At 42.3% G+C, this 17,878-nt stretch overlaps 1 protein-coding gene across 1 annotated transcript in view; it reads left to right on the top strand.

The window, feature by feature from the left end:
* Positions 1–17,301, top strand: part of rasal2 (RAS protein activator like 2) — a gene marked incomplete at its 5' end in the record, with an annotated part of 39,076 nt that extends 21,775 nt beyond the window's left edge. The window contains 3 exon segments of the mRNA XM_039816303.1: positions 2,533–2,735; positions 5,830–5,917; positions 16,693–17,301. Coding sequence (XP_039672237.1) covers positions 2,533–2,735; positions 5,830–5,917; positions 16,693–16,860 — 459 coding nt within the window.
* Positions 17,302–17,878: the final 577 nt, after the last annotated feature.

Below are 17,878 nucleotides of genomic sequence, written 5' to 3' on the forward strand. Positions count from 1 at the left end.
TATCAGCCAAAGTCTGCATATTTTGCAGAATATTTATTTCAAATATGCCGCACTTTCGCCGCATAAATTGCCGATTTCCGCGCAAAATATGCGGTGCTTGCATGATTTCATAATCCATAATATATAATATACAGTACAGGCCAAAAGTTTGGACACACCTTCTCATTCAGTGCGTTTCCTTTTTATTTTCATGACTATTTACATTGTAGATTCTCACTGAAGGCATCAAAACTATGAATGAACACATATGGAATTATGTACTTAACAAAAAAGTGTGAAATAACTGAAAACATGTCTTATATTTTAGATTCTTCAAAGTAGCCACCCTTTGCTTTTTTTGATAACTCTGCAAACCCTTGGTGTTCTCTCAATGAGCTTCATGAGGTAGTCACCTGAAATGGTTTTACCTTCACAGGTGTGCTTTGTCAGGGTTCATTAGTGGAAGTTTTTCCCTTATTAATAAAAAAGCAAAGGGTGGCTACTTTGAGGAATCTAAAATATAAGACATGTTTTCAGTTATTTCACACTTTTTAGTTAAGTACATAATTCCATATGTGTTCATTCATAGTTTTGATGCCTTCAGTGAGAATCTACAATGTAAATAGTCATGAAAATAAAGAAACACACTGAATGAGAAGGTGTGTCCAAACTTTTGGCCTGTACTGTATATAGTATATATCGGAATAACGGATTTTTAAATCACCAAATATTTGTATCGGCATCAGCCTATGAACTCTCGGTCGTATTGGACTCTTTAACGTCTGCGTAAACAGGAATTTGTTAACATATTTTGATGTTCTGTTGAGACAATTAAACTGAGTTATCATTAATAACAAATAACTAATGTTAGGGAAATCAGTTTTATGTTTTTGGTACGCGTTTCTGGATTTCAAAAAATCCAGAAAAGATTTTTAAATCGCCAAATATTTGTATCGGTATCGGCCTCAAAAACCCTTTACGAGTCGGGCTCTAATTTCAACTGACAGTTAGGGTTGGGCATCGTTTAGATTTTAACGATTCTGATTCCGATTCTTTGAGTTGAAACGGGTCAAAAGGTGGGGTAGCAGTTTGACGGGGGGCTTTTTCAACGTAAATTAAAGCCCCCGGTAGAGCGCCGCTTACTGTGCTCCATGGCTGCAACACAACAAGCGCCCGGTCGCTACGGAAACCCAAAACTTGCGCATTACATGTTAAATTTAGAACACCGTGATCAGATTTGAAACCAAATCCTCCAAACGATTCCAATAAAGAAACGATTCAGATGGAATCGTAATTTTTGAAACGATTCCAAGTAGTTACATATAAGACAGTCATGTTGGACTCTTTAACGTCTGTGTAAACAGGAATTTGTTTAGGGCTGCTCCCTCTTAGTGGATCAGTGGACTAATCGGTGGTTTTGGTCTTAGATAGATAGATAGATAGATAGATAGATAGATAGATAGATAGATAGATAGATAGATAGATAGCCAGATAGATAGATAGATAGCCATATAGATAGATAGATAGATAGATAGATAGATAGATAGATAGATAGATAGATAGATAGATAGATAGATAGATAGATAGCCAGATAGATAGATAGCCAGATAGATAGATAGCCAGATAGATAGATAGATAGATAGATAGATAGATAGATAGACAGCTAGATAGATAGATAGATAGATAGATAGATAGATAGATAGATAGATAGATAGATAGCCAGATAGATAGATAGATAGCCAGATAGATAGATAGATAGATAGATAGCCAGATAGATAGATAGATAGCCAGATAGATAGATAGATAGATAGATAGATAGATAGATAGATAGATAGATAGATAGCCAGATAGATAGATAGCCAGATAGATAGATAGATAGATAGATAGCCAGATAGATAGATAGCCAGATAGATAGATAGATAGCCAGATAGATAGATAGATAGATAGATAGATAGATAGACAGCTAGATAGATAGATAGATAGATAGATAGATAGATAGATAGATAGCACTTTATTGTCCGTGTACACGGAAATTTGTCTTGCAATACAAGCTCCAACAATCACCACACAGTCAACTTAGATTTCTTTACTCCATTAGTCATGTCTGATGCTGTTTTCACGCTGAATGACTTATTTCCAAGAAACGTACGAGCACATCTCTGGTAAACACAAGAATTAAAGTGGTGCTTTTAGCACGACTCTTTGTGGAGAAACTCAGATTTACAGATCTGTCGATTAAATCAACTAATCAGTTAGTCGACTAAACACAAGAATTAAGGGTTGACATGTTACCTAATAGATATCACCGTGAAGCCTACTTTGATTACTTTCATTAAGGCAATTTTTTGTTGTATTACACGTTTTCTGAAATGTGTTTAAATATGCAAAGGAGGCGTTATCAATTATGTTATTCAATACATGCATCCTTTTAGCATGACTCTTTGTGGAGAAACTCAGATTTACAGATCTGTCGATAAAGTTGAATGAGTGTTAGTGGACTAAGAAGTTCTTTAATCGAACTCAGCCCTAAATTTGTTGATGTCCGACCCCCAGTATGAGCTGGAGATCTCGCGGCTCAAGGAGCGCCTGCGTGCGTCCGGGCGGCGTCTAGAGGAGTACGAGCGGCGCCTGGCGGCTCAGGAGCAGCAGATGGAGAAGCTGCTGCTGGAGTACAAGCACCGCCTGGAGGACAGCGAGGAGAGGCTGCGGAGGCAGCAGGAGGAGAAGGACAGCCAGATGAAGAGCATCATCTGCAGGTACGGACACACTCCGCCCTCCTGGGCCGCACTGGGTGGGGATAAGAAACACACTCTGTAGGTATTAAAGGGGTGATAGAATGCAAAACCGATTTTACCCTGTCATAGTTGAATAACGACAGTTCGGTGGGTAAATAGGACATACATAGAAGCTCAAAATCCCATTGACACCCTTTTACTATGAAAATCTCATATTTTGAAACTGCCGCTGAAAACGGGCGAATCCCAACAAAGCTGGAAGTTGACGTCAACCTCCCAAAAACCGGAGCCTTTGTCAGCCCATGGGTGCATTAAGAGAACGGTCACGCCCCAACATTTACATAGGCTACACAACTGACCTGAGATCAGGTAGAACATTTACATAGGCTACACAACTGACCTGAGATCAGGTAGAACATTTACATACTACACAAACTGACCTGAGATCAGGTAGAACATTTACATAGGCTACACAACTGACCTGAGATCAGGTAGAACATTTACATAGGCTACACTATGCTGATCTGACCTGAGAGGTAGACATTTACATAAGCTACACAACTGACCTGAGATCAGGTAGAACATTTATATACTACACAACTGACCTGAGATCAGGTGGACATTTAGGTAGAACATTTACATAGGCTACACAACTGACCTGAGATAGGTACATTTACTACACAACTGACCTGAGATCAGGTAGAACATTTACATAGTAGAACATTTACATACCTGACCTGAGATCAGGTAGTACATTTACTATGACATTTACATACTACACAACTGACCTGAGATCAGGTAGTACATTTACATAGCTACAACTGACCTGAGATCAGGTAGAACATTTCATAGGTAGTTCATAGGCTACACAACTGACCTGAGATCAGGTAGAACATTTACATAGGTAGAACATTTACATAGGCTACACAACTGACCTGAGATCAGGTAGTACATTTACATAGGCTACACAACTGACCTGAGATCAGGTAGAACATTTACATAGGCTACACAACTGACCTGAGATCAGGTAGTACATTTACATAGGCTACACAACTGACCTGAGATCAGGTAGAACATTTACATAGGCTACACAACTGACCTGAGATCAGGTAGAACATTTACATAGTCTACACAACTGACCTGAGATCAGGTAGAACATTTACATAGGCTACACAACTGACCTGAGATCAGGTAGAACATTTACATAGGCTACACAACTGACCTGAGATCAGGTAGTACATTTACATACTACACAACTGACCTGAGATCAGGTAGTACATTTACATACTACACAACTGACCTGAGATCAGGTAGTACATTTACATACTACACAACTGACCTGAGATCAGGTAGTACATTTACATAGGCTACACAACTGACCTGAGATCAGGTAGTCTTCTGAATCTAGCTAGGTCACGCAGATCTCTGCTATTCAATTACAAAATTCACTTCTGAAACTTTTTTATGCGAGAAATCAACTATATAAAGCTCAAATATGGGTAGTTTTACGAAAATGGTTGGTTAATTGCAAATTTTGTCCGACTGTGTGTCGGAGTTCAGCGCCTGAGGTACTTGGAGCTCCGTCACGACTGGCAGCCCACAGCGCTCCATAGCCGCGCAAAGTCACCGTCTCTTGGGCTAATGGACTACCAAACACCGCTGCCCTGACAGAGCTCCAGGGCCTGCAGCTCCCCTCTTCCTGCTAGCTAAATGCCCGGTGTATGTGAGTGAGAGCACGGTCAGCGAGCTTGTTACACCAGCAATCTCTTACCACAGGTTCCAGTTAATCTTTTAATGTGTGTAATTATAATGTGTTGGGTTATTTAAACAAACGATTGAGGAAATAAACGCTGCTTGTCCGCGAGTCTCATTGATAGAGACTGCTGCTGGATGGAGCTCTATCAATGAGAGCTAGCTAGCCTCCTCTTAGAATTCCTCTGGAATTCACAAATATTCATTAACTTGAAAACAAAACATTTAGTTAGCTAGATGTTGTATAAGTGGCGTGACGAAATTCAAACTGTAAATATACTTGAATTACGCCGAAAAATGAAGCTAACTATCCGTGATTTGTAGCTACACATAGCTGGAATTGAAGGGACAGTCGCAGCTAACGAAACCCCTAGCTAGTCTTCACAAATATTCATTAACTTGAAATCTGACACCGTTGTAAGACATTTAGCTAGATGTTGTATAAGTGGCGTGTGTAACATTTGGTAAGAGATTGCTGGCGTAACAAGCTCGCTGACCGCGCTCTCACTCTCACACAACGGGCCATTTAGCTAGCAGGAAGAGAGGAGCTGCAGGCCCTGGAGCTCTGTCAGGGCAGCGGTGTTGGTAGTCCATTACCCCAAGAGACGGTGACTTTGCGCGGCTATGGAGCGCTGTGGGCTGCCAGTTGTGACGGAGCTCCAAGTACCTCACAGCAGGCCGGGCGGCGAGGCAGCAACACAGGCAGCACCGGCGGCTGAACTCCGACTCCGACTTTTCGTAAAACGGCCCGTAAAATATTTGAGCTTTATATAGTTGATTTCTGAATTTAATAACGAAATAGCCCGACAAACAATGTATAACTTTGCAGTGTCTGAAATATGAGACCTGCTGCCGAGTCTCCCATGTGTTTCTATGTAGTTTGCTCAAACCAATCAGCGCACAGCTCATTCTGAATATTCATGAGCATACCATATTTGGAAGAAAAGCTCTTGTTCCAAATAGGGCCATATTCACAGGGTAGTTAAGGGCCTAATAAAATATCATTCGGGCAATTTTCAGCCCAACCAATGTTACATATCCCATTAGGAGAGCTTAAGGAACAGTGTAAAATACCCTATATAATCATTCTATCACCCATTTTAAATTAGATGGTACAAGTAAATTGTCACTGATTGTTTGTGTGTGTGTGTGTGTGTGTATCTGTGTGTGCGTGTGTGTGTCTGTCTGTCTCTGTATCTGTGTGTGTGTATGTGTGTCTCTGTGTGTGTGTCTGTCTCTGTATCTGTATCTGTGTGTGCGTGTGTGTGTCTCTGTGTGTGTGTGTGTGTGTGTGTGTGTCTCTGTGTGTGTGTGTGTGTGTGTGTGTGTGTGTGTGTCTCTGTGTGTGTGTGTGTGTGTGCAGGCTGATGGCGGTGGAGGACGAGTTAAAGCGGGACCACGCTGAGATGCAGGCTGTGATTGAAGCCAAACAGAAGATCATCGACGCTCAGGTAACCTCCTCACACTTCCTGTTGGCTTCATCGTAAACACACTTCCTGTTGGCTTCATCGTAAACACACTTTAGATACAGGACACTTCCTGTTGGCTTCATCGTAAACACACTTTAGATACAGGACACTTCCTGTTGGCTTCATCGTAAACACACTTTAGATACAGGACACTTCCTGTTGGCTTCATCGTAAACACACTTTAGATACAGGACACTTCCTGTTGGGCCACGCTGGACTAACAGAACCACATCTAGGGTTAGGGCCACGCTGGACTAACAGAACCACATCTAGGGTTAGGGCCACGCTGGACTAACAGAACCACATCTAGGGTTAGGGCCACGCTGGACTAACAGAACCACATCTAGGGTTAGGGCCACGCTGGACTAACAGAACCACATCTAGGGTTAGGGCCACGCTGGACTAACAGAACCACATCTAGGGTTAGGACCACGCTGGACTAACAGAACCACATCTAGGGTTAGGACCACGCTGGACTAACGGAACCACATCAAGGGCCAGACATAGCTTATCGACATAATATCTCTGACTGTATTACTACATGTCTCGTTAAGCCTTCTCACATACACTTTGGATGACATAAAGCCCCCAAAAAGTTCCTTACCCATCATAGACTTTAACAAATCAAGCAAGTCAATGACTAAATGTTTAAAAGCAGGCTGCCACACAGCAACCTGTTTCACAGCCTGAATATGAAAACTCTCTCACAGTCGACAAATCTGCCAAATTCTGCTTTGAGTTTCACGTAAATTGCATTTTAAAGATTAGTTGGGGTTTTTTAGTGGCATTTTTAGGCTTTCATTTTGACAGGACATGATAGAGAAGAGAGAGAGAGAGAGAGGGGGGGAATGACAGGCAGGTCGGAGTCAAACCACTGGCCCGCTGCGTCGAGGAGTAAACGTCTATATATGGGCGCGCGCTCTACCAACTGAGCTATCTGGGCGCTTGAGTAATTGCATTTTGAAAAATCGCTTTCCCATCTTTTTAGTTTGGTGCAAAAAAACAAAAAACGGGCCAAAATGTATTGGGAACCTAAATTGATATGCGGGCCAGATGTAAACCCACGAGGGGCCTGGGTTTGGGCCGCGGGCCTTGAGTTTGACACATTCGTGCTTTAAGGGGTTCGATGTGCAGCAGCCGAGGATCCTGGGAGATAAAAAAAACCAGCAGCAGTGTGTGTGTGTCTGGTTCTTGTTCTCATCGTCTCTTCACTGGTTTCAGGTCAGTAACGGATGTGAAATAAACCAATCAGGCAAGTAGTGACTGTAGCCCCTCCCCCTCCCTCCCTCCCTCCCTCACCCACCCCTGAGCAGCCAATCACAGAGCAGAAGAGTCACGCTCTGAGCTGGTTTTATTTATTTTTGGCTGCCGTCTCCCCCCACACCTCCCTCCCTCCGTCCCTCTCTCCCTCCCTTCACCCCCACCTCCCCCCCCAGTTCTTCACGTGAAGGTTTACTCAGACTGCTCAGGATCACTCAGCTGTTTCTGCGCTCTCAGTTTCTGAGCAATGGGGGGTGGGGGGGGATAGAGACAGAGCGCAGTTAAGTCCCGCCCCCAGCGGAGGGGAAACATCTCTCCACTCTCAGTTGACTTGTATTGCTTAAAGGGATACGCCACCGTTTGTTGAAATAGGTCTTATCATGGTCTCCCCTGGCTGTAGATAGGTGGGCCAACGCATTTTTTTGTCTCAGTGCAAGTAATTAGGTTGTTTTTTTTTGTCTTTTGTTGGCTCACTTTTACTCACAACATGCTAACCGGCAACATAGGATTCCATTCACTACGCTAAGCTAACTAGCGGCGGCGCTGTTGCGGTGTTGCACCGGACTAAAACAATGCATGCACAAAAAAATGTGTTGGCCCACCTATCTACAGCTAGAGGAGACCCCACCTATCTACAGCTAGAGGAGACCCCACCTATCTACAGCTAGAGGAGACCCCACCTATCTACAGCTAGGGGAGACCCCACCTATCTACAGCTAGAGGAGACCCCACCTATCTACAGCTAGAGGAGACCCCACCTATCTACAGCTAGAGGAGACCCCACCTATCTACAGCTAGAGGAGATCCCACCTATCTACAGCTAGAGGAGACCTCACCTATCTACAGCTAGAGGAGATCCCACCTATCTACAGCTAGAGGAGACCCCACCTATCTACAGCTAAGGGGAGACCCCCATCTACAGCTAAGGGAGACCCTACCTATCTACAGCTAGAGGAGACCCTACCTATCTACAGCTAGAGGAGACCCCACCTATCTACAGCTAGAGGAGACCCTACCTATCTACAGCTAGGGGGAGCCACCTCCATCTACAGCTAGAGGAGACCCCACCTATCTACAGCTAGAGGAGACCCCACCTATCTACAGCTAGAGGAGACCCCACCTATCTACAGCTAGAGGAGACCCTACCTATCTACAGCTAGAGGAGACCCCACCTATCTACAGCTAGAGGAGACCCCACCTACCGGGACATTTTAGCGTCCTGACAGGCTGTTTTGTTGGGACTCGGGACAAGCAACTTAACATTGGGACTGTCCCGATCAAACCGGGACGTCTGGTCACCCTAAACGTGCCTAAAAGCTGCTGTGTGGTTATATTCACTACCAACAATGTAAAGAACCTAGAACTTAAGTTTTTATAAGCTGCCGACGCGAAAAACAGAGCTTTGGTGAAGACAGAAGTGGAAACAGACACGAGGAATCAGCAGAGAGACGCTCGGCAAACGTTATGTCTGACGTTCCTTGTGTTAGCTTAACTTACAGACATATAGTTAGGCTAAAGCTAACATTTGGATGTTTGACTTGGTAACAAAATGTTGCCAATGGCGTAACATTTGGTTTTCAATCTTTGACATTAGTCCAGTATTAAGTGAGAACGCTGTGTCTGACAACATTATGGAAAGGATCCCTAAAGAGATAGACCTTTAAAACCTCTTTAAGACCTTTCTGTTTAACCAGAAACAGCTCTGAAGTCGATAGCACTAAACCCACCAGACTCCATTTAAAAAAAACAATACTTTTAGCATGTATAGAGCCAACATATTGTCAATTGTAAATCTATAAACTATGTTTATTTCAACCTAAACTAGAGTTGTGATGGTTGGTTAAAGTGAAAAGACGACCCCAAAAGGCTTTTCGTAGTTTTATTTAGTTTCTGTGGACTTTGAATGAAGTGTATTTTACGATGCTAAAATCGCTGTTTATTTACATGGAGTCTGGTGGGTTTAGCCAACGCAATTTCGCGGATGTTTTTATGTTTATAAAAAGGATCTTACTCTTTAACTAAAAGGTCTATCTCTGTAGGGATCCTTCCCATAATGTTGTCAGACACTTACAATAATAATCTGAGTCTGTCAGCAGCAGAAACGAGCACTTTAGTGAAGGTAAATACAAGCTGGACACTTACTATTAACTTATATTGCAGCTTGTTTCTCCATCTCTGTTAATACTGGACCAATGTCACAGACTGGTGTTCCCATCAGTCACTCAGCAGACGGGATAGAAGAGGAACCCTTCACACAATACAAGTCACCTGAGAGCAGAGAGTTGTTCCACTGTGTGTGTGTGTGTGTGTGTGTGTGTGTCTCTGTGTGTGTGTGTGTGTGTGTGTGTGTGTGTGTGTGTGTGTGTCTCTGTGTGTGTGTGTCTGTGTGTGCGTGTCTTTATGTGCTTGTGTGTCTCTGTGTGTGTGTCTGTGTCTGTATGTGCATGTCTTTATGTGCTTGTGTGTCTCTGTGTGTGTGTGTGTGTGTGTGTGTGTCTGTCTGTGTGTGTGTCTCTGTGCGTGTGTGTGTGTGTGTCTCTGTATGTGTGTCTGTATGTGCGTGTCTTTGTGTGCGTGTGTATCTCTGTGTGTGTGTGTGTTTGTGTGTATGTGTCTCTGTGTCTGTGTGTGTGTGTCTCTGTGTGTGTGTCTGTGTGTGTGTGTTAGGGTTAGGGGCGGGACTTTGAGAGTATGGCGCGCTGCGCTCCGTCTCTATCAAATATCAGTTTGACTTCCTGCTTAAAAACTGCCGCAGAGCTTCAGTCTCACTTTTCACTTGTTTTGGCTGTTTTATATTTACCGCTGCTCAAACGTTCTCCGGATGTTGTTCCACCGTTTGATTCTGTCGGGTCAAAGACGCATCACAGCTGCACTCAATAACCTAAAAATCATTCTTTATAATGTATTTGTTTTAGCAGTGGGGGCAGGTCTGTCCCAACAACAACAGTATTATATATATATGTATTTATTCACCTCTACTCACACACTATGAGGCATGTTTTCAGTTGTGATTGAACCATATTTTTTGAGGAACTATAAGGCACTTAACATCTAGTCCATTAACCTCTGAATAGTTCTACTGGTTGTTAAACTGGACGGGTCCAATAACCTCTGAATAGTTCTACTGGTTGTTAAACTGGACGGGTCCAGTTACCTCTGAATAGTTCTACTGGATGTTAAACTGGACGGGTCCAATAACCTCTGAATAGTTCTACTGGTTGTTAAACTGGACGGGTCCGATAACCTCTGAATAGTTCTACTGGTTGTTAAACTGGACGGGTCCGATAACCTCTGAATAGTTCTACTTCTTGTTAAACTGGACGGGTCCAATAACCTCTGAATAGTTCTACTTGTTGTTAAACTGGACCGGTCCAATAACCTCTGAATAGTTCTACTGGTTGTTAAACTGGACAGGTCCAATAACCTCTGAATAGTTCTACTTGTTGTTAAACTGGACCGGTCCAATAACCTCTGAATAGTTCTACTGGTTGTTAAACTGGACGGGTCCAATAACCTCTGAATAGTTCTACTGGTTGTTAAACTGGACCGGTCCAATAACCTCTGAATAGTTCTACTGGTTGTTAAACTGGACGGGTCCAATAACCTCTGAATAGTTCTACTGGTTGTTAAACTGGACGGGTCCGATAACCTCTGAATAGTTCTACTGGTTGTTAAACTGGACGGGTCCAATAACCTCTGAATAGTTCTACTTGTTGTTAAACTGGACCGGTCCAATAACCTCTGAATAGTTCTACTGGTTGTTAAACTGGATGGGTCCAATAACCTCTGAATAGTTCTACTGGTTGTTAAACTGGACCGGTCCAATAACCTCTGAATAGTTCTACTGGTTGTTAAACTGGACGGGTCCAATAACCTCTGAATAGTTCTACTTGTTGTTAAACTGGACGGGTCCAATAACCTCTGAATAGTTCTACTGGTTGTTAAACTGGACGGGTCCAATAACCTCTGAATAGTTCTACTTGTTGTTAAACTGGATGGGTCCAATAACCTCTGAATAGTTCTACTGGTTGTTAAACTGGACGGGTCCAATAACCTCTGAATAGTTCTACTGGTTGTTAAACTGGATGGGTCCAATAACCTCTGAATAGTTCTACTGGTTGTTAAACTGGACGGGTCCAATAACCTCTGAATAGTTCTACTGGTTGTTAAACTGGACCGGTCCAATAACCTCTGAATAGTTCTACTGGTTGTTAAACTGGACCGGTCCAATAACCTCTGAATAGTTCTACTTGTTGTTAAACTGGACGGGTCCAATAACCTCTGAATAGTTCTACTGGTTGTTAAACTGGACGGGTCCGATAACCTCTGAATAGTTCTACTGGTTGTTAAACTGGACGGGTCCGATAACCTCTGAATAGTTCTACTGGTTGTTAAACTGGACGGGTCCAATAACCTCTGAATAGTTCTACTTGTTGTTAAACTGGACCGGTCCAATAACCTCTGAATAGTTCTACTGGTTGTTAAACTGGATGGGTCCAATAACCTCTGAATAGTTCTACTGGTTGTTAAACTGGACCGGTCCAATAACCTCTGAATAGTTCTACTGGTTGTTAAACTGGACGGGTCCAATAACCTCTGAATAGTTCTACTTGTTGTTAAACTGGACGGGTCCAATAACCTCTGAATAGTTCTACTGGTTGTTAAACTGGACGGGTCCAATAACCTCTGAATAGTTCTACTTGTTAACCTGGACCGGTCCAGTAACCTCTGAATAGTTCTACTGGTTGTTAAACTGGACCGGTCCAATAACCTCTGAATAGTTCTACTTGTTGTTAAACTGGACCGGTCCAATAACCTCTGAATAGTTCTACTGGTTGTTAAACTGGACGGGTCCAATAACCTCTGAATAGTTCTACTGGTTGTTAAACTGGACGGGTCCAATAACCTCTGAATAGTTCTACTGGTTGTTAAACTGGACGGGTCCAATAACCTCTGAATAGTTCTACTTGTTGTTAAACTGGACCGGTCCAATAACCTCTGAATAGTTCTACTGGTTGTTAAACTGGATGGGTCCAATAACCTCTGAATAGTTCTACTGGTTGTTAAACTGGACCGGGTCCAATAACCTCTGAATAGTTCTACTTGTTGTTAAACTGGACGGGTCCAATAACCTCTGAATAGTTCTACTGGTTGTTAAACTGGGCGGGTCCAATAACCTCTGAATAGTTCTACTTGTTGTTAAACTGGATGGGTCCAATAACCTCTGAATAGTTCTACTGGTTGTTAAACTGGACGGGTCCAATAACCTCTGAATAGTTCTACTGGTTGTTAAACTGGATGGGTCCAATAACCTCTGAATAGTTCTACTGGTTGTTAAACTGGACGGGTCCAATAACCTCTGAATAGTTCTACTGGTTGTTAAACTGGACCGGTCCAATAACCTCTGAATAGTTCTACTGGTTGTTAAACTGGACCGGTCCAATAACCTCTGAATAGTTCTACTTGTTGTTAAACTGGACCGGGTCCGATAACCTCTGAATAGTTCTACTGGTTGTTAAACTGGACCGGGTCCAGTAACCTCTGAATAGTTCTACTGGTTGTTAAACTGGACGGGTCCAATAACCTCTGAATAGTTCTACTTGTTGTTAAACTGGACCGGTCCAATAACCTCTGAATAGTTCTACTGGTTGTTAAACTGGATGGGTCCAATAACCTCTGAATAGTTCTACTGGTTGTTAAACTGGACCGGTCCAATAACCTCTGAATAGTTCTACTGGTTGTTAAACTGGACGGGTCCAATAACCTCTGAATAGTTCTACTTGTTGTTAAACTGGACGGGTCCAATAACCTCTGAATAGTTCTACTGGTTGTTAAACTGGACGGGTCCAATAACCTCTGAATAGTTCTACTTGTTGTTAAACTGGATGGGTCCAATAACCTCTGAATAGTTCTACTGGTTGTTAAACTGGACGGGTCCAATAACCTCTGAATAGTTCTACTGGTTGTTAAACTGGATGGGTCCAATAACCTCTGAATAGTTCTACTGGTTGTTAAACTGGACGGGTCCAATAACCTCTGAATAGTTCTACTGGTTGTTAAACTGGACCGGTCCAATAACCTCTGAATAGTTCTACTGGTTGTTAAACTGGACCGGTCCAATAACCTCTGAATAGTTCTACTTGTTGTTAAACTGGACGGGTCCAATAACCTCTGAATAGTTCTACTGGTTGTTAAACTGGGCGCGGTCCGATAACCTCTGAATAGTTCTACTGGTTGTTAAACTGGACGGGTCCGATAACCTCTGAATAGTTCTACTGGTTGTTAAACTGGACGGGTCCAATAACCTCTGAATAGTTCTACTTGTTGTTAAACTGGACCGGTCCAATAACCTCTGAATAGTTCTACTGGTTGTTAAACTGGATGGGTCCAATAACCTCTGAATAGTTCTACTGGTTGTTAAACTGGACCGGTCCAATAACCTCTGAATAGTTCTACTGGTTGTTAAACTGGACCGGTCCAATAACCTCTGAATAGTTCTACTTGTTGTTAAACTGGACGGGTCCAATAACCTCTGAATAGTTCTACTGGTTGTTAAACTGGACGGGTCCAATAACCTCTGAATAGTTCTACTTGTTAACCTGGACCGGTCCAGTAACCTCTGAATAGTTCTACTTGTTAACCTGGACCGGTCCAATAACCTCTGAATAGTTCTACTTGTTGTTAAACTGGACCGGTCCAATAACCTCTGAATAGTTCTACTGGTTGTTAAACTGGACGGGTCCAATAACCTCTGAATAGTTCTACTTGTTAACCTGGACCGGTCCAGTAACCTCTGAATAGTTCTACTGGTTGTTAAACTGGACGGGTCCAATAACCTCTGAATAGTTCTACTGGTTGTTAAACTGGACCGGTCCAATAACCTCTGAATAGTTCTACTGGTTGTTAAACTGGACCGGCCCAATAACCTCTGAATAGTTCTACTGGTTGTTAAACTGGACCGGCCCAATAACCTCTGAATAGTTCTACTTGTTAACCTGGACCGGTCCAGTAACCTCTGAATAGTTCTACTGGTTGTTAAACTGGACAGGTCCAATAACCTCTGAATAGTTCTACTGGTTGTTAAACTGGACCGGTCCAATAACCTCTGAATAGTTCTACTGGTTGTTAAACTGGACGGGTCCAATAACCTCTGAATAGTTCTACTGGTTGTTAAACTGGACGGGTCCAATAATCTCTGAATAGTTCTACTTGTTGTTAAACTGGACGGGTCCAATAACCTCTGAATAGTTCTACTGGTTGTTAAACTGGACCGGTCCAATAACCTCTGAATAGTTCTACTGGTTGTTAAACTGGACCGGCCCAATAACCTCTGAATAGTTCTACTTGTTAACCTGGACCGGTCCAATAACCTCTGAATAGTTCTACTGGTTGTTAAACTGGACCGGTCCAATAACCTCTGAATAGTTCTACTGGTTGTTAAACTGGACGGGTCCAGTAACCTCTGAATAGTTCTACTGGTTGTTAAACTGGACCGGCCCAATAACCTCTGAATAGTTCTACTTGTTAACCTGGACCGGTCCAATAACCTCTGAATAGTTCTACTGGTTGTTAAACTGGACCGGTCCAATAACCTCTGAATAGTTCTACTGGTTGTTAAATTGCGATGTGAGCAGCAGCCATTGCATTATGTCCACAGGATCATTTAAAAGGCAACCGCGACTATATTTTTTGGACAGCCCTATTTCTGGTACCGTGGTGGCAGAAATTTGGCCATGGTGGGCCGCCACTATAAAATCACCATAGAGGAAACAGTGCATGTCTGATGGGACTTTCAAAGTAAAATGAATAAAGATTGTGATACATTTAGTTAAGGAAGGACCAGAAAAGTTTTTCTTTTGAAAAACTTTTTTTAAACATGGAAATCCTTACTGTAATCAGTTACTATAATCACTTACTGTAATCACTTACTGTAGTTACTGTAATCAGTGTAATCACTTACTGTAGTTACTGTAATCACTTACTGTAATCACTTACTGTAGTTACTGTAATCACTTACTGTAATCACTTACTGTAGTTACTGTAATCACTTACTGTAATCACTTACTGTAGTTACTGTAATCAGTGTAATCACTTACTGTAGTTACTGTAATCACTTACTGTAGTTACTGTAATCACTTACTGTAGTTACTGTAATCACTTACTGTAATCACTTACTGTAGTTACTGTAATCAGTTACTGTAGTTACTGCAATCGGTTACTTTAATCAGTTACTGTAATCACTTACTGTAGTTACTGTAATCGCTTACTGTAATCGCTTACTGTAATCACTTACTGTAATCACTTACTGTAGTTACTGCAATCGGTTACTGTAATCAGTTACTGTAATCGCTTACTGTAATCACTGTAATCACTTACTGTAATCACTGTAATCGCTTACTGTAGTTACTATAATCACTTACTGTAGTTACTGCAATCGGTTACTGTAATCACTTACTGTAATCACTTACTGTAGTTACTATAATCACTTGCTGTAATCAGTTACTATAATCACTTACTGTAATCAGTTACTATAATCACTTACTGTAATCACTTACTATAATCACTTACTGTAATCAGTTACTATAATCACTTACTGTAATCAGTTACTATGATCACTTACTGTAATCAGTTAATATAATCACTTACTGTAATCAGTTACTATGATCACTTACTGTAATCAGTTACTATAATCACTTACTGTAATCAGTTACTATAATCAGTTACTGTAATCAGTTACTATAATCAGTTACTATAATCACTTACTGTAATCAGTTAATATAATCACTTACTGTAATCAGTTAATATAATCACTTACTGTAATCAGTTACTATGACCACTTACTGTAATCATGCAAAAAGATGAGTTTGCTGCTACTGTGTGACAGTAAGTCTCGTGGTTATGACCCAATCGTTAGCCTATTGTTATAAAAGCGTCTGCTACGGAGCCATAACGTGAGCTACAAGGTAATGGAGCCTTTTATACATTGTCGTGTTTCTTTAGAAATAAACAACGGACAAATAGAGTCTTTAAACGCTTCAGATGTAAAGTTATTCTCTGTCAAAGTGGCGCCAAAATGAATGGGAGTCAATGGGATGCTAACGGGAGGTGATGGCTTGGTAGCATCAAAATGGCGCCATAGGAGGTTCCAGTTCTGAAGCGAAGCTTACCCCTTGCCTGCAGTCCTCCAGAGTACCTCTAGGGGGACACGTACCCCCTGCAGTCCTCCAGAGTACCCCTAGGGGGACATGTACCCCCATTTGAGAAACCCTGCTCTATCTGTAATGTTATTTTATACGTTTTAGGGACATTTACATCTTTTTTTCGGTCTGGCGACCAGACAGGACTTGTAGAGGAAGCTGTTTTGGTCTCTTTCCAACCTCAGGGGGAAGTGAGACTCTCCGAGACCTTGTGCTAGCGATGTGTTTTTAACCCGACAGTCTGGTTGTTTTATTTCCCACCTGTCAGTCTGACTTCCTGTCTGTCTCCCGTCCAATCAGGAGCGGCGGATCATGTCCCTGGACGCGGCGAACTCGCGGCTGATGGCGGCGCTGACTCAGGTGAAGGAGCGCTACAGCGCGCCCAACCTCCGCAACGGCCTGTCACCCAGCAACCCCACCAAACTGTCCATCACTGAGAACGGAGAGTTCAAGAACAGCAGCTGCTGATTGGCCGCCGGGACGCCGAGAGGCGGGGCTTAAACTCTTAAAGCTGCAGAGACAGAATGTATAAATACGAGTGTAAATACTGAAGGTTTGATCTGTTGAGTGTGTGTGTGTGTGTGTGTGTGTGTGTGTGTGTGTGTGTGTGTGTGTGTGTGTGTGTCACAGAAGCACAGTGAGAACGAAACAAACCAAAAAACTAAAAACGCACTCAAGTTTTTTTGTTTTTTTAACTGACTTTTTTTGGTTGCTGTTGAAGTTGATTTCATTTTTTAGAGTGGAGTTTTTTTACCTGACGAGCTGTTGTTTTTTGGGGTTTTTAATTTATTGCTCCACGTCTCGTTGCTGATCTACTGAACCCCCCCCCTCTCCTGTAGGATCAGGGTCAAAGGTCACACACCCCCCCTGTCTGCTGTTCCACCTTCACAATAAAAGCTGCCTGATAGACGAGTGTGTGCTCACTCTCATTTCTGGTTCTTTCGTCTCCTTAAAGTATTAATTTATGGTTTCACAGTTCAGTCTAAAAGGGTTTTAAAAAGGGAACTATTTTAATAACTTGTTTAAGTCACTTTTCAAGAAGAAACATCAAAGAGTTTCCAGCTTCTTAAATTGCTGCTGTTTTATTTTCAGACAGACAGAAACACAGACAGACACACACACAGACAGACACACACAGACAGACACACAGACAGACACACAGACAGACACACAGACAGACACACAGTAGACAGACAGACAGACACACAGACAGACACACAGACTACAACAGTATTAACAATATTTACCAAATAATACATACAAGTAGACTTAAAACACTAAAACATTTCTGAATCTTGTATTTTTACTCCACTACATTTACTATCTTCCTGAAAGATTTCATTGTTGATGGGACAGCTTAGACTCGTAGGGAGAGAGGGAGAGAGAGAGACAGGGTTGGAACCGAACCTGTGGCCGCTGCGTTGAGGACTGAGCCTCTGCATATGGGCGTGCGCTCTACCAAGTGAGCAACCCATGCGTCCAGATT

Source organism: Perca fluviatilis, chromosome 11 (assembly GCF_010015445.1).
Source record: "Perca fluviatilis chromosome 11, GENO_Pfluv_1.0, whole genome shotgun sequence".
NCBI lineage: Eukaryota > Metazoa > Chordata > Actinopteri > Perciformes > Percidae > Perca > Perca fluviatilis.